This window comes from Lagenorhynchus albirostris, chromosome 2 (assembly GCF_949774975.1).
Source record: "Lagenorhynchus albirostris chromosome 2, mLagAlb1.1, whole genome shotgun sequence".
NCBI classification, from domain to species: domain Eukaryota; kingdom Metazoa; phylum Chordata; class Mammalia; order Artiodactyla; family Delphinidae; genus Lagenorhynchus; species Lagenorhynchus albirostris.
In genome coordinates this window covers 138,276,503-138,294,771 of record NC_083096.1, presented here as the reverse complement: position 1 = coordinate 138,294,771, position 18,269 = coordinate 138,276,503, and the positions used below count along the sequence as shown (strand labels likewise).

General features: G+C 45.2%; 1 protein-coding gene across 1 annotated transcript in view; it reads right to left on the bottom strand.

The window, feature by feature from the left end:
• Positions 1–18,269, bottom strand: part of DAB1 (DAB adaptor protein 1) — a 276,658-nt gene that overhangs the window by 20,064 nt on the left and 238,325 nt on the right. Inside the window, exons 9-10 of the mRNA XM_060142574.1 lie at positions 7,503–7,565; positions 5,094–5,202 (exon numbers count right to left, since the gene is read on the bottom strand). Of these exons, the coding sequence (XP_059998557.1) occupies positions 5,094–5,202; positions 7,503–7,565 (172 nt within the window). The remainder of the gene's footprint in view (positions 1–5,093; positions 5,203–7,502; positions 7,566–18,269) is intronic.

The window sequence follows — 18,269 nt, the reverse complement described above, 5'->3', positions numbered from 1 at the left end:
TCCTTTATTTCTTCTTCCTATTACAGTTAGGACATTATATTGATTTCTGAAAAACCAAGTAGGTAGGTTATATTCTCTATGAATTTCATTTCAAAATATTAAAGGAGACATCACAAATCCTTGTTATAAAAAAGGGGCACTGGGTCCGACAGGGTGAAGACCTGCCCATGGGTCTTGCCATCACACCAACCCTGGTGCCCATTTTGGTAAATGGATGGAAGGCTTCAGCCTCCAGCCAGACTGTTTTTTTGCTTGGCTCCCATCCCACCCTCCAGACTGCCACCAGATGACTGTTCTAAAATGCAAATACAGTTGACCCTTGAACGACGCGTGGGTTAGGGGCGCTCACCTGCACACAGTGGAAATTCTGCATATAACTCATAGTTGGCCCTCCGTATACCTGGGTCTGCATCCACGGAATCAACCAACCGCAGACCATATACAGTACTACTGCAGTATTTCTTGGAAAGCATCCACGTTTAAGTGGACCGGTGCAGTTCAGGCCCGTGTTGTCCAAAGGTCAGCTGTACAGCTTCATTACCTTGAGTATGAGGCCCGGAGGCCTTAGCTTGACTTTGGAGCTTTTGGGGTCAGTTCCTTTCCACTTCCTCACCCCCATTTTCCGTTTGCTCTCCCACTGGTACCCTTCCCTGCAGCAGTTGCAAACAACCCAACCTGTTCTCTCGTCTCTCTTGGTCCATCTGCCTGGAAAGCCATCCCTAATTCTTTTTCACATGGCTGCCCCTCCTTTGCTCTTTGAGACGTGGTTCAGCATCACCTCTGCCCTCTAGACTCAGCTGGTTCTCCTCTGGGAGTGCACAGTCCCCCATGTTCATCTCCATTGCGGCACTTGTCACACTGCGTCGGAATTGCCCGGTGATTCTGTCTTCCCTCATGAGACTGGAAAGCTCCCGCTACGAGGAACCTTTTCTTTCTTTCTCCCTCCCCCATCTGCGTCTAGCACAGTTTTGGGCACACATCCACTGCTCCATAAATGCACACATCCACTGCTCCATAAATGCTCCATAAATGCTGGAGAAAGGCTCTAGGTAGAGGTGAATGCGTCACAGTGGAATAAATGCCTTCACTGCATTTTTCTAAGTCTCCAATTAAACTCCAGCATCCGTAAGTGCCATGATCTCTGATGAGTCAGTCTACTGCTGGTGGCAGGCTTTTTCCCCCGCATCTTTTTCTTTTTTCCTTTTTTCCACAAGGAGCCAACAGATGGGCTGTGCACACTTTTCTGGAGAGAGCTATTAGCATGTCTCCCTGGCTTCATGCCATCTGCTTCAGAACAAAGTACAATATTCAAAAGAAAAAAAAAGGCAACAAGGGTAATTGGGTATCATGTTTGGGAACTTGCAGGTCTCACTTGCTCTTCCTGGGTGGGAGGGATCCCTGCAGTGGGGGCTTTCCCCAGACCTGTGAGCCAAGGCTCTCGGGCCACGTGGCACTGTGCCTCCCTGAAGGGCCATCTCAGTGGCAGGGCTGCAGTAGCACTGAACATGGGAAACCACTGCGTGGCTGCCACTGCAGCCACTTACCAGCTTAGTAACTGTTTACTGGTTAACATTCAACAGTGGAGGGAGGAGGTGCCAAGGAGCATCTGTTTACGCCATAAAGTCCAGATGAATCATAAATCTCCTCGCTGTGCAGTGAAAGGAAACACCTGCATTACTGCCTTGCAGTTAGATTTTTAAAAGTGTTGAAAATCGCAATTTATAACCAGATGCTGGCACCTGGGGATATCCTCATTATTAAAAAAAAAAAAAAAGCAGACTAAAATGGAAGAAAATAGTGAAAACTAAAGGACTCCTCCAACATATATACAGAACTTATATGGTACCTCTTATCTACATTATCATTTGATTCATTTGTTCAAAAATGGCCCCCCTGGGTGCCAAGCACTGTTTGTCTTTGGAGATGCGTGAAGAACAAGACAGTAAAAAAAAAAAAAAATCCTTGCTCTAGTGGAGCTCACATTTTTTGTGAAGTCGATCCTTGCAAACAAGCCTCTGGGGTAGCTGTTATCAGTATCTCTTTAATCTGCATACAAGGAACCTACAGCTTCAGGAGGGGAAGGTTTGATGTGGCTACACAGCAAGGGTGGGTAGCAGAGCCAGGGTCCCCAGTGAGTAGGGCGGAGAACGTTTTTCCGAGTGCTTACTTATGTAAACACTGCCAGGCACTGTTTTAAATGTTTTATACTACATGTATTAACTCGGGAACAGCTCTATGAGGTGGAATTATCATCCCCATTTTACAGATAAGTTCCCTGAGGCTCCAAAGCGATCTAGCTGAGTGTCACACAGCTGGTTAGGGGCAGGGTCTGTACTCATACAGAGCACATTCTCCAAGCCCTTCAGGCCAGCTCCGCCGTGTGCAGTCAGGAAGTCAAAGACCTAAACTTTATTTCATGCATTTTTTAAGAGAACATCCCAAGAAGGCAAAGGAAAAAAATATAGGTAAGGAGAAGACATATTTTCTTCTACTTTAGACGTCAGAGTAATAATAATAACAGCATTTTCCACATCGAGCATCTACAACATGCCAGCATTTTTCAGAGGCACTTGACTTTATTTTCTCATTTAATTCTCATGGTATTGTTGCAAGGTAAGTATTATTTTAAATTCAGTTATAAAAATGAAGAAACTCTGACTCTTACAGGTTAAGTAATTTGCCCAGGAGCCTAAAGCTTATAAATAAACGGCTGAGCCAGGGTTCAAACCCAGCCTATTAATTGTGCTGCACACCCCAGGTCATTTCCCATCTCCCGGTCACTGGCTGGGCAATTAGGGACAGGAGCCGGAGATGCAACAGCTGCAGTGATTTTTAAGGCCGGTTAAGGGAGGAAGACGGCAGACAGTTTAACACCAGCTGAAGCCCAGTTTTGTTTCTCAGCATAGCCGAAGTAGAGTAAGAGTGGCAAAACTACGCTAACTGAAATTAATTTTAGACTTACTTTCTAAAAATTAAAATCTTGGAGGTAAAAAAAAAAAAATCTTGGAGGTAATCTATCTTTTTTTTTTTTTTTTAGCAGCTGAAGAAGCAGAATCTGAATGTGCAGAAGTGGTTTATCCACAGTTTGCAACACAGCTGGTCAACTACAGGACCGCAAAATCCAGGCCTTCAAAGCTCTGGCTGGGGGGAGGGCCCAGAGCAGTGCAGACAGGTTCTCAGGCATTTTAGTCAAATGTTAGGGCCGGGGGGCTTCCCTGGTGGCGCAGTGGTTGAGAGTCCGCCTGCCGATGCAGGGGACACGGGTTCGTACCCCGGTCCGGGAAGATCCCACGTGCCGCGGAGTGGCTGGGCCCGTGAGCCATGGCCGCTGAGCCTGCGCTCCGCAACGGGAGAGCCCGCAACAGTGAGAGGCCCATGTAACGCAAAAAAAAAAAAAAAATGTTAGGGCCGGAATTGCATGCAGCCCCTCTGACTCACAGAGCAGGGGGTAGGGGAGGGGTCGGGCCATTTCTCCACCTGGAGTACTCTTGATCCAGATGCCCTCCTGGCTCACATCACACTCCTCCTGACCACAACCTCCATTCACACCTGCCCTGCTCCACACTTCCTTCTGTTCATACCACTGATCATTTTCAAGGATTAGGTTAAGCTACTTATTTTTACGTTGTTGTCCATCTCCCCAATAGAACGTAAGTTCTCTGTAGCCAGGGGTCTGTGTCTTTGGTATTCACTGACACACCCCGGACACCTAGAATAGGACCTGGCCCATAGTGAGTACTGAGTGGATATCTGTGGAATGAACATGCCTAAAAATGAGTAAGTTTGGTGCCATCAGAGAGTGGGGACAAAGCATGGTTATTCTGGATACAAGGCTGATGGCCCAGGAAGGTGGTACGTTTCTGGAAAACTGTTATTCTTACTTAAAACGACAGATTCAATAACACTATTCCCAAGGACATTTTAATATCCATTTTAGGTAGAGAAAACTAGTCATTGCCACTGTTCCATTTTAGGGGTGGGTAGAACAGATTTGATTGGAAAGTTTAGCAATTAAAGACATTTCTAGGCTACCTATAGATTCTCAACTGTAAGTCAGACCCAGTGGCTATCAACCTCTGTTGCTTCTAGAAGTTCGTAATGATCCCTCAGCTCATACGACTTTGGAACAGAGTATGAATTTTTAATTTCACTTTGAATAACAGCAAGGTTTATATTTGGTGGCAAGAATTTGTTTCTAATGCTGTGTAATTAAAAGTAATTATTTATAGAAGAATGCAAGAAATTTGTATTCTGAAATATTCAAACTCTGTCATTTGTATAAATAAAGTAGAAAAAGAACGATAAAGCCACAGATTTCAAATATGTAGTTAAAGAAAAAAAGTCTTTAAGGATGTTTTTGCCTTAAAGACTTTACTTTTTGCCATGTATGCAAAAAGCAGTACTAATACCACCTTTGGCCATGTTCAGGTAGAGTGGGCCAGCTACACAGAGTGCCTGATGCCATGGAAACAAGATGCCTCAGACCCCACCAATTTGCACCTGCAACACTATTACTATATATATTTTTACCCTGTTGTAAAAGTATATATTATATATATATTTTAAAGAATATTTGGAATATAGAACAAACGCTCTTTAAACCACTAAGAGCCCCATTACAATTCACTGTTAGCGGTTTGTTCTGTCTCCTAGGTGTTTCCCTTTGCATGGGGAACCTCCCCTTCTTTAAGCGTCCACCCATAAGGCAGATCTCTTCTATCCATCAGCTCTCTAGAGGTCTGCAGAGCTCGAACTCACGCCTCCCCCACCTTCCCTCCATCTGGCTGAGCTGGACAGTACAAATCAGGATTTGCACTGATTTGCATGGTTGTGTGTGCACCAAGCTCCCCAAAGCTATACACCTGGAATCATGACCTTTCAGGTGCAAGACATGAGTGATTTCCAGCCTGCAGCATCCCAGAGCTTTGTGAACATACCACCCCCCTGCCCACGGCAGTTTCTCAATGTCACCTGAAGAGTCACAAGGAGAGAATGCTGGTCCCACAGGTGTCTGGCATAATCTGGCAGTGGTTCAGTCAACGCTTTCTCTTTCTTGGTGGGTGGAGGCAGAAGGAAGGTGGAAGAGGACTTACCTGAGGGTACAGCAGCAGTGCCGAAAGGTACAGAACCAAACATGTCTGCACTCGCCGGAAGTGTCTGAGATGAAGACGGGATAAAGGCATCACCTGGAGTTGCAGGAGTCTGTCAGACAGAGAAGGACAGGGGTGCGTGAGGCCCCTGGGAGACCTGGCTCAGTGCTAATCAGGACGGGAAGCAGCAGGTACAGGAATTAAGCGGGGCAGTGCTACAGAAGCAAGCCCCGGTCCGGGCCACTTACTGTGGCAGGCAGACCATGAGCTGGTTATAAAGACTATAAAATGGGAAAAACAATACCCATCTCTAGAGCTGCAGAGAAGCTTAAATGAGATCATGCATTTCAAACACTTAGTACCTGCCGCACAGAGGCACATAGTAGGTGCTCAGCAAATGCTGGCCAGTATCGTGACTATTTAGTTTGAGCCCCTACCCTTTGAGGGTGTTTTTGGGCCCTCAAATTATCCCATAATATCTTTCACCCTTCAGAAATGGTCAATTCAAAGTGACATACACTCACTCAGGACCTACTGCGTGCCCAGCGCAAGGCTGTCACTTAATACGTGGCCAATAAACAGATGTTGACTAAATAAACAAAGGAAGATTAGCAAGTAGAATAGAGACCCTTGGGTCCTGGTGCCTCCCAGAATCCTGCCTGAACCTTCATTTGCAAAAAGAAGCAAATGTTCTCAAGAAGATGATAAAAAAAAAAAAAAATGATGCTTGAGCAGCTATAAACTCTAAAGCCTGGCCCATGCTGGAATTCCAGAAAGGCCTGCCGCATGAACTACTGGGTAAGGTGAGGCTACTGAGATAAAAACATGGGCACTAGTTTTTTCAAAGGTCCACACCCATGTATAGAAGCCTTTTGCCTATAGAGTATGCCTATTTGATGCCATAATATGCTTATTTTTTTCCCCTTGGAATAGATTGGAGCAAGCAATTAATCCTGAAACCATGGCAATTAGACGAGGCCATTTTTAGACTAGCAGCTTGCAGGAGGCATGGCATTGTTCCGAGGATTATTAAATACCCATTTGGACAGCACTTGGGTTTAGGGCCAGAAACATAGCCATGAGCTGCTGCGTCAAGCCCTTTAAAACACAATCAATGTCACTCTCTTTTTTCTGGTGTGACCTTGGGTGAGTCCCATGCCCTCTCTGGAACTCAGTTTGCTCATCTGTAAAATGAAGAGGCTAAGGTTAGACGATCTCTCCAGACCTTTCTAGCTCCATGGCCCCATGGTTCAGACATGCAGCTGTTCCCCCTGGGATGGAGAAGAGACTCTCTAGACTGTCCAGCTTCCCTGGAGACGGGAGCCGCTGTCCCCTCCTTCACAGCTGCTCTGGGCACCAGGCATTCGGAGCAGAGCAGCTGTGCCTAGATTCCCTGGCGGCAGCTATGGGCAGCAGGCTCTCATGCCATCTGTCCTCAGTGGTGAGGTTACAGCCATTTCTCCGTGAGGTGCAGCTAGCCAATGACCCATGGCACCATCCCTGGGTTTGTGCAACTGCGCGGCGCCTGGAGGAGCCGCCCCCTCCCAGCAGCTTCAGCTGGTGCAGCTGTGCCTGCCTGCTCTCCGCCCACCTCCGGGGAGCGGGCAGGGGAGGAGCTGGAAGGGCCAGTTTGGCATTTTTCTCTGCAGTGGCTGCAGGGTTGCCTCTGAATGCCTCCAGTTCTCAAAGCACTTGGATTCTATTTTGCTTCGGTTTTCATTCTTTTTTTTTTTTCCTTTTCATTTTTCAAGTGAGGGCTCCCTGCAATCTCGACCCCAGTGCAAGCAATGACTGAGATACTGTGGCTGAAACTAGAGCTGGGGATCCAAAGCTTCATGAGCTCAGCGAAGCCAGCAGGCAGGTGGGAAGGGAGGAGGAAATGAAAAGAAGATGGAGAGGGGAAGAAAAGAAGGAAACGAGAGAGGAGAGGGCAGAAAGGGCCGGGGGGAGAAGATGCTTCCTTTACTGGGCTGACCACCTGGCTTCCTTTACTGTGTGGGATCTGGGTAGGAGACGACAAATGCCTCATCGGGTCTGCTGTCCTGTGGAGTTTCTTGCCCATATTCCCAGCTAGACCATGTGTTCCTTGCAGGCAGGGATCACATCCCGTTCCTGTCTCTCTCCACTGCCCAGCATAACAGCAAGAACCCCAGTGATAGCTTGTAATTGCTGATGCATGATCTCATTTATTTCTCAAAACAGAGCATGTATCATAATCCCTTTTTTAAAAAAAATAGCAGAGGAAATTGAGGTTTAGAATTGTTAGTAAATTTGCCCAAATCACACAGCTTGAAAGAGTCCAAGTTGAAATCCACCAGTAGCCTCTTTTACCCAAAGCCCATATTTTTGTCACCATGCGACTGAAGAAGGAAAAGAAAGAGATGCAGGGCCCTGAGGCAAGTGCATACTTACGGGGGGAGAGGTTATATCAGGAGGGGTGGACATGTCCCCAAAAAGTTCTAACTGGGTCACAGCCTGAAAAGAAAAAAAGATAATGGTGTAATCACAAGGGGAACGGATGCTGTGGGCATTGCTTCAAAAAAATTTGATTTGAGGACACACGTTTCTTTTTCATCATGACCATATGAACAATAAACCCAGTTGGTCATTATGATACCTCTTGATCCCAAAGACAACATCTCGGATGTAGCCAGAATCAATTGTTGCTTCAGTGTGTCCGGCTGTTTATCTGGGCTTAGTCAAGCAGATCTGGGTTTAGCCACCTTGCATAGGCAATAATAATGCCACTTTTACATATGTACCATCCAATGCCAACACTGTTTCTCTTCTCCAGGAGACAAAGGCAAGACACAGTCTCACCATTTGCTTTCTTTTCATGACTGTATCCACATGTACAAAATGCCTTTCATGTATCAAGTACAGCAAGTCACCACTTCATGGCCACTTCTCAGTAAATACTCCTAATAATACTGACCCTGAGAGGTATGAATCCTCATCCCCATTTTTACAAATGAATAAATTGAGTCTCATAGAGGTCACCTCAAGGTCACCTGGGCCATGACTTGAATTTTCTGCATATAGAGCAGGCAGTCAAATGACAGTCCCCAAAAGAATCCATCTTTAAGATAAAAAATGTAGTCGGAGGAGAAGAAAACATATCATTTAATACCAGGAAGGGCATCAAAAACAGCCCAGTATATATACACTATTAATCATTCCGAGGAGCTCCATCACTGTAGACACTGTATCAACTATATTCCCATCCATCATACGACAGTGTCTGAGTAAGGCCAGGCAGAGCAGTGGGAGAAGCGCTTTAAGACACACTTAGAAATTAATCTGCATACACTTCCAGCTTCAGAGTCTGCAGGGAGTCTGTGGTCGGCAATCTAACGGCCTGACTTAAAGTACATAATCACGTGTTTTGTGCAAATCTGCCCACTGCAAAAAAAATACTTTCTGCTCGTCTTTGGATTTTAAGTGATAGTTTCTAATTGGGGGAACCGAAAACCACCACCCAACTGAAAGGACAGGGAGAGTCTGCCTGTCTGCCAGGTAGGACCCCTGCCCTCGAAATCTGTTCTAACCAGGCAAGGCAGGAGCTCCATGATTCACACAAAGAAAGGAACATTCTCTGTTACTGACAAATGTGTGAGCTCTGGGCCCAGGAAAAGTCCCATCCCCAGGGATGTATCTGAGCTCTCCCACCGCCAACCTCTGCAATTCCTCATGGCCACTGTTCCCTCATCTGGACATTGGAGATAATGTCCAGATAATACCTCCTTTGCAGATTTACTGACAATATTACTAGCAGGATTTTGAAGTTTGGGCAAGCCTGGTGAAAAAGGCACAAAAGATTCTTTTCGCTGAAAGTCAAGCAGCTTAGCCTGGTTAACTCACTTTCAACTCTTCCCCTTAAGCTTTCAGGTTGAATGAACGGTGCGTGGCACACAATAGGGCCCTGTACATATTCACTTCCCTCCCAGCTACATAATATGTGTTTTTTTCGTACACGTTGGACTGTGAGGTGTTAGGCACTGTGCTGGGTGCTCGGAACATAATAATGAGAAATGACAAGTCCCAGCCTGCAGGGAGCTTACAGTCTGGTGGGGACGATCCATAGATATAGATTGTAAAACTTGCTTGTTTTCGGGAAGGCTTCTTCAGCACGTGAACAATAGTTTATATTATTTGGTGAAATGACGGCCAATCCTTAGGCTCTCTCCCAAACCCGCAAAAGGCGAAATTCTATTTAATCCATTCAAGGGAAGCTTCTGGGCTTCCCGGTCCTTGGAACTCAATGCTTTGCAAATGGCCCACGACTATTTTCAGTGGTAAGAAAATATTAAAATGAAGTTAATAATTAAGTCGCACAATTTACATTTCAAATGTGTTGAACTCGTGGCACACTTACACTGACATCATAAATATAATTGATTGGCTCATTTTCTCCTTAAGCACAACTTTTAAAATAACCTTCATTCTTGAGCTACAGACTTTCCTCCTGCCAGATGACTTCCACTCGAGGATTAAACGAGAAAAAAACATGCAGAGGCATTAAACATTGCTTGGTATTTCATTCCATTGGATTTGCTGCTTAAACAGAAGCTTGAGTTAATTAAATTTTATAGAAAAAGGGGATTCTTAGGCCATAAAATTAAAAATAATTCTAATAACCATATGTGCTTGAGAATCTGGACTAATGTCTATTTTCACAGGCCCTCTCCCCAAGTTAACCCTAGTCGTTTTATTTGTAACTTAATAAGCCATGTTCCATCTGATAATATTGTTGTAATTAATCACTTTAACGGCCTCATGAGAATAAAACTAACCATTCACATTTGTAAAACACTTTATAGTTTACAACACGTTTTCTGATACAGTATGATCATGCTGGACGCTCCCTGGGCCCCGTGAAGTCGGCAGCCCAGGAATCTCTCTCGCTCTCTCTAGTTTGCAGATAAGCTATAACAGAGGCCTGGAGGTTAAGTGACTTGCCTCTGATTGGTCAGCTAAAAGAAGCTGGGCTTGACCCACAGACCAGCCAGCATCTTGTTTATCCATTGGTCCCTTTACCGAGCCCTAGTTAGCCTTCCTTCAAGGTAGAAGTCCAGCCCCACAATATTCTCTAACCAGAAGCCAGGGTTCCCACGGGTCCTGCCATGACACACATCCATCTGAAGAAGTCACCTCCAAGGTCAGCTCCAGATTCCTCCTCGCCTTCCCATTCCTGGCCCTTCGGATGTCTTCAGGTAGAGACATGGCTGTTAATGGCAGATTCTGCCCCTTCTTTAGGCCCTGGGCGTCCTCCAGGATGAGCAGAGTGACCCTGGAAGCTGCCACGGCCAGTGAAGGGGTTGAGGAGGAGCTTGGCTGTTGAGGGGGGAGCCCCTCGGTGTCTCCATCAGGCATGTCCCCTTCCCCCACAAGCCATCCTTTGATACGAACAAATGATGGTTTTCCAATAACATCTGGAGTGCTGTACAACCACTTTCAGGGTTAGACCCCTGGTCCTTCTTTCAGCTAGCCCATTGCAACTAGACTCCTAGGTCCCTCCTGTACAGAAGTTCTGAAAGTGCCATTGATGAAGGCAGAGGTGTCCTTGACGGACCCCCAAGACCTATTCACACAGACCCACTCCCGTTCTGACATCAGGTACTCCTTCGTTCAGGACAAGTATGTAGCCCCTACTGTACATCAGCTACTGTGCCAAGAGCAGGGGATACAGGGATGAGTAAGGCATGTTCCTGTTCTGAGTCTCATGAGCTGCCTGTTCTACAGGAAGACAGACCTATAGACAGAGAAGCACCCGGGGCTCACGAAAGGAGGGGCTGCCTCAGGGCCTTTGCACACGCTCCTTCTCTGACCTAGATCACTCATTCCCTCCCCCATTGCCTTTCCCACCCATCCTCCAGGACACAGATTAGAGGACTTTATTTCTTCCTGGGAAGTGTTTCCTAACTCAATTTGTACCCCAAATCCCATTGCCCCAAACAGCTTATGTGAGACTCTCAGAACAGCAGTTGTCAGCCTTGGGTGTACATAAGGGAAAATATGGATGCCTGGTTCCCAGCCCTTGAGGTTCTGAATTAGTTGGTTTGAGGTACAGTCTAGTAACTGAAACTTTAAAATCTCTCAAGGTGATTCTAATTGGCAGCCCAGATTAAGAACCCCTGTCCTAGAGGCTTCCCAAATGCCCTGTACTCAGGGGTGACAACATTCACTGGCCTATGTATTAACCAATCTGAATAAAGACTGGCTGCAAACCAGTACACTTATTCCAGGCTCGACCGACCAAATAGCAGCCTTGCCTGGTTTTTATCTCCACAGGTGGACTGTTTACATGTCTGAATCCCCACTATACTACATTATACTACACTATACTATACTCCCCTACCCCACCCTTCTCTACTGACCCCACCCTCTCCTCTCCTATGCTATGCAATGTCGCACTGTGTTATACTTGGAGCTCCCTGAGAATGGGGGTTGTGTCTTCCTCTCTATTGCATCTCTAGCATCTATCAGAACACCTAGGACACGTCAGGAGATCGAAAAATATTTGTTGAATGAAATGAAGGGGTGTCACGTCCTCTCCAACACACACTCCTTCTCCTTGTCTCTCATGCGCGCAAGCACGCACACACACATACCCATGCCCCGACTCTTCTCCTTCATCGCGGGGCCCACCAGGAGTCTCCTGTGAACATTAGGATAGGCAAGCACTGGAGCAGAGCAGAGCGCCTGCCATTCCTGCAGGAGGGTGAGGATGCATGGAATGGATGAGAATGACCAGAGCAACCCTCATGTCACAAGAGCCTAGAGGCCTTACCTTTGTTGCCTCAAAAATCTCATCAAAGTCCATCGGCAGCTTTCTGTTCTGAAAGCACAAGGCATGACTTATGAGCATGAAATGAGCGATGGGACAATGACATGAAACAGTTAATCAGGTTGGGCCCTCTCACACTTACAGGGGTTGCCGCTGCAAACCGTTCTTCAAAATCTTCAAACGTACAGCTGTTCTGAAAGCGTAAGGGATGATGAATGAGGATGAAGTGAATGACATACAAATGACATGGGTTTATGAGTTTAATGATGATGGGATCTATGGTTTACACTCCCGTGGTCTCAGGAGGTGGGAGCTGTTGCCAACGTACTGTGAAAACTCTAGAATATGCTCCCAGCATATGATAAAACACGGGCCTGACGAGGAAATACAAGCAATGGGGAGTTTGTAGGTTTAAAGTCCATCTTCCTTAAATTACAGACCTGACTCGGCCAGTCTCAACAGTGGAAGCAGATAAGAGCATGATGTTTACCCTTGAGATTTTTGCTTTAAAAAGAAAAAGTGTTATCATGTGTTTCAGCCAAACTTAGTTAACTTGGAGCAGTCTGTGAACAGCAGGTTTTATAAGTGCCTTTGTGCATGCGGCCTTTTCTGCTTGAAATGCTCTTCTTAGCCTTGCAAGCCCAAAGCTCACCCAATTCCTCAAACCCAGCTGAAAGGCCACCTCTTCCACGAAGCTTTCCTTGGTCCCCTAGGCTGAAAACCATCCTCCGAGAGCAACAGCGCATCGCTTGTGCCCACTACACGGTGAACTCCCTGAAGCAGGGACCATGATGCATTTGTTCTTGAATCCCTAGCAGATCACAGGGGATCGGGCTTGAAAATGTATGAACAAATGCGCGCTACTAAGAACAGCTGGCAGTTGACCAAACCTAATTGTTTGATAATTTTTTTATTTTGTTGTTTATAACTGTTGAGAGCTTTGCTAAACCGCTCCATAATACTGCTGCCTAAGTATCCACTTTGTGTGGCCAAGCGGCCTGCACGGGCCTTGAACTGACACTAGCCTCTCCAGTGAGGCAGGCCCTAGATAGCAACCCAGAGAGTCACAAATAAATGTCAGTTTCTGATATGACCATCCTAACAGCCCTTATGATCACACTCTCCCCAGCCTCCCAGGGCCTTCCTTTATGTACCTCTTAGATAAGATTCCTTTGACACTTCACAAAACCCTGCTCTTTTTTGTTTGAATTGACCAATCCGGCCTCAGGCTGGGAACCCTAATAAAGGCAAGTGTCCAGGTCCTGCCTTGCTCTCTGCCTGCATCCTGCCCTGACCTCCCCTCATGCCCCTTCCTCCAGGAACTGAGAGTAATAAACTTCTCTATTTCAATTCCCTGGTGTCTTTTGTTGAACCCTGGCTCACCATCCGACAACACCCCAGGGCTTTACTTAACCAATGTTAATTTAACAAAGTCTCAACATTAATACATATTAGTATGTATAACATCTCTCTATATATACACGTGTATTTTTTCTTTTTCCCTTTCTTCCTTCCTTCTTTCCTCCCTCCCTCCCTCCCTCCCTCCCTCCCTCCCTCTCTTTCTTTCTTTCTTGGCTGTGTCCAGTCTTAGTTGCGGCAGGCGGGATCTTCACTGCAGCGCGGGCTTCTCTCTAGTTGTGGCGCATAGCTTTTCTCTTCTCTAGTTGTGGCGTGGGGTCCAGAGCGCGTGGGCTCTGTAGTTTGCGGCACTCGGGCTCGCTCTTTGCGGCGAGCGAGCTCAGTAGTTGTGGCGCGTGGTCTTAGTTGCAGCATGTGGGATCTTAGTTCCCTGACCAGGGATCGAACCCACATCCCCAGTAGTGGAAGGCAGATTCTTTACCACTGGACTGCCAGGGAAGTCCCTGTATACATATATTTTTAATGCCCATGTTTTGGTCTACACTTCCAGGCTAATTACACTTTGGGTGGCTTCCAAGCAGTGTAACATTAATATAAATCCGAAATATTGACATTAAATTGGAGTTACTATGCTTGAACAGAAATGCATTATTTCCAAATTTTGAAGAGAGCTTCCTGTTGGCCATGGAGGAGTGGAGAAACCACCAGCCATGATCACTTTCACTTTGACTGTAGCAAACGTGACTGTACATCACTCAGCCCCAGTTACAGGGTCGCAGAGCAGAGCAGGAAAACCCACATGCCCGTACCTACCACGGCAGAGCCTTAGGGCCAGACACCAGCAAATTCCGTCATCAACCACCTGCTCCCACCAGGCCCTGGCTCGCCAGGAGTCAACAGTGGCCAAGAGAAGAGGAGGAAGGACCACATCAGATAACCACTTTAATAATAATAATAATTATTATTATTATTATTTGGCCAGAGACAGGGAGACAATATTAGTCTAAGTGATCCTGTAACCTACGGTGTGGCCTGAAAGGTTAAGGTTATGCTGCTACACCCTTTATAAATCTCACACTTCTAAGGATTTATGGCACAGCCCCTACCAACTAGCTCTGGGTCATAACTTTTAATAAAAACATTTTTTAGTGTCCAAAATCTCATTACATCTGTCCAATATAAAAAAGCAAATGGCTTCAGAGCATGATGGATGAATTAAATAAATTTGAAAAACAGCCGGTGGGAGAGTCTCATAAAAGCCCCACCACATAATGAAAATGTGTGAGGACAGCCAGCACTGGTGTGAGTCCGTCACTTTGCTGGTGACAGAAGCGGGGGCTTTTGGTGAGGGGTGGGGCTGGGCTGTGAGGAGGCGATTTCCATAAATTCAGATGGAGATTGGTCTGGACGTGAGAGCAAATGCATCTCTTCGGAGTCGCACAAATACGGACTGAATCATGGCTGTGCCCCGTGCTGGCTGTGCGACCCTGGACAAGTCCGTGGGCCCCAGTTTTCTCATCTTCAAAGTGGGGATGATAATGATAACATCATCTCAGGTTTACGGAGAGGGTTAACTGAGATGTGTGTGCAATGTTTTGGTTGGTGTTTTGCACACAGAGGTGTTTATAAATCAGAGCTATTATTAGGATCTTCTCATCCTATTTCTTTTGGCTCTGTTTTGCAATGCACAGGGACACAGTTTTTAATATTAAGAAACTATTACTATAGATATTTGGAAAAAGATAGAAGAAGAAGAAAAAAACATCTTGCGGGAAGCCCCCCTTTAGAAATCACCCCCACTTGAGAGCACGGACCAGATCCTGTGAAAAAGGATGCCCAACACTTCCTGGCCTTAGTCCTGAACCCCTCAGTCCACTGTTGACCCCACCTTCTCCCTCTCCTCCCTTCTGTCTACAGTCTTACCTGAGCATCTTCCCATCTATACCCTTTGTACCTGGAGCTTGTGGTTACCTTCCTGTTTTGATCTTGGCTCAGTCATTTCTTGGAGTTCCTTCCTCCCATCTGGGGTAACCTTCAGTAACACTCTGGGCACTTCAGCCACCCAGGAGGAGACCCCTCCAGCCAGTGCACTTTCTCTCAATTGATTCTCATGGGCAGAACCTGGAACCCATTCCCCAGTCTCCCTGCATCCCCATCTCCTGCTTTACCCACAAATACTACTAGAGTTTTTGTTCATTTACCTTCAAGTCTTTTTTTCCCCCTTCTTAGATACATTTCTTACAGTTACTATCACGGCATGCATGCAGCTTTGTATTCTGCTTTTAAAAATTCAATATGAGGAATCAGACTCCCTGACTTCAGACTATACTACAGAGCTACAGTCATCAAGACAATATGGTAATGGCACAAAAACAGAAATATAGATCAATGGAACAGGATAGAAAGCCCAGAGATAAACCCACGCATCTATGGTCAACTAATCTATGACAAAGAAGGCAAGGATATACAGTGGAGAAAAGACAGTCTCTTCAATAAGTGGTGCTGGGAAAACTGGACAGCTACATGTAAAAGAATGAAATTAGAACACTCCCTAACACCATACACAAAAATAAACTCAAAATGGATTGAAGACCTAAATGTAAGACAGGACACTATAAAACTCTTAGAGGAAAACATAGGAAGAACACTCTGACATAAATCACAGCAAGATCTTTTTTGACCCACCTCCTAGAGTAATGGAAATAAAAACAAAAAATAAACAGATGGGACCTAATGAAACTTAAAAGCTTTTGCACATCAAAGGAAACTATAAACAAGATGAAAAGACAACCCTCAGAATGGGAGAAAATATTTGCAAACGAACCAACAGACAAATGATTAATTTCCAAAATATATAAATAGCTCATGCAGCTCAATATTAAAAAAACAAACAACCCAATCAAAAAATGGGCACAAGACCTAAATAGACATTTCTCCAAAGAAGACACACAGATTGCCAGGAGGCACGTGAAAAGCTGCTCAACACCACTAATTATTAGAGAAATGCAAATCAAAACTACAATGAGGTATCACCTCACACCAGTTAGAATGGGCATCATCTGAAAATCTACAAACAACAAATGCTGGAGAGGGTGTGAAGAAAAGGGAACCCTCTTGCACTTTTGGTGGGAATGTAAATTGATACAGCTGCTATGGAGAATGGTATGGAGGGTCCTTCAAAAACTAAAAATAGAATGACCATATGACCCAGCAATCCTACTACTAGGCATATACCCAGAGAAAACCATAATTCAAAAAGACACATGCACCCCAATGTTCATTGCAGCCCTATTTACAATAGCCAGGTCATGGAAGCAACCTAAATGCCCATCTACAGACAAATGGATAAAGAAGATGTGGTACATATATACGATGCAATATTAACCATAAAAAAGAATGAAATTGGGTCTTTTCGTTCTTTGGATGGATGGACCTAGAGACTGTCATACAGCGTGAAGTAAGTCAGAAATAGAAAAATATATATCGTACATTAACGCACATATGTGGAATCTAGAAAAATGGTACAGATGAACCGGTTTGCAAGGCAGAAATAGAGACATAGATGTAGAGAATACACATATGGACACCAAGGGGGTAAAGCGGGGTGGGGAGTAGTGGTGGTGGGATGAAGTAGGAGATTGGGATTGACATATATACACTAATATGTATAAAACAGATAACTAATAAGAACCTGCTGTATAAAAAAAAATAAACAAAACTCAATATGACAATCCAATTTACTCACAATTTGAACTTCCAGTGAGGATTTAAAGGAAGAGATTCTCTTGGGTTGTTTTAATACAGTTGTAGCCTGAATCGTCATTAAGACAGTGAAATAAAGCTTCCACAGGGAGTTTACTTTCCCATAATCTCTTAGGAGCACTGGGGACACTACTATTGTCCCATAACTGAATAAGGTAACTCTTAAGACCAGACTCATGTTACTCTTGCAGCAAACGTGAGTGGATGAGATGGGACTTGGTGTGAACACGTTAAAAAGGATGAAAACTTATTTATGGCTGCCAAATAAGAAACCTGCAGTGGTTCTCACCCCTGGCTGCACAATGTAACCCTCTGGGGCAGCTTTTACAAAACTTCGCATGCCTGAGCCCTGCATCTAAGACTTGGATTCTACTGGTCTGGGGTGGGGTCCTGGCGTCAGTAGGTTCTAAAAGCTCCCCAGGTGATTCTAACAGGCAGCCAGACTTGTGAATCACCGTGTTGTGGAATGAACTCTCTGTAGGAATAATTCGTGAAAGTCCTACTGGGAAAACGGAAGGCATCTTGATTGATTACATAATTGATTAATTAATTTCTTCAACAAACATTCACTGGGTGCTTTCCACTTGCTGTGTCCTGACTAGGCACTGGAGATAACAAAGATGAATAATACATGGTCCTTGCTCTCTTGAAGCTCAGAGCAGAGCCAGGATATATAATCATTCTAGCATGGGGGTGGGACAGGAGTGGGGCAGGGAGGGCACAAGGCATGAAGATCTCAACTCAGAACCCAAGCTGATGCTGCAGAAGAATGAATTCAATTATCCATTTAGAAAGCTCAGGAGGAATGGATTAACTTAAGTGATTTGTAACTGCACCAAGGTGGGTACTATTAACACACCTAGTGATTCCAGGCATTTGGACGCAGGTGCTGTGGCCTGGTGAGTGATTTAACAATGACGACATGTGCTAATGAAGACTAATGCCCTCTGGGGTATCTAGGAGTTTATGCTCTCTGTTAGCCAACAGTAAATAGCCACTTTCCTAATTCTCCGGAGAGGAAAACAGGAAAAGCTCTGTTTGGCAACTGAAGAACAAAGCGGGGGTGGGGGAAGTTGAGATGCAGAGTAGAAAATGTGATGTTAATAAATGATTTCTCCCAAGAGCCGCACTGTCCAACAGAACTTTCTGTGATGATGAAAAGTTGTACACCTGCCCTTCCAACATGGTAGCCAGTGGCTACACGTGGTTATTGAGCACTTCAAATATGGCTTGTGTGAATAATGAATCGCATTTTAAATTTTATTTCGTTT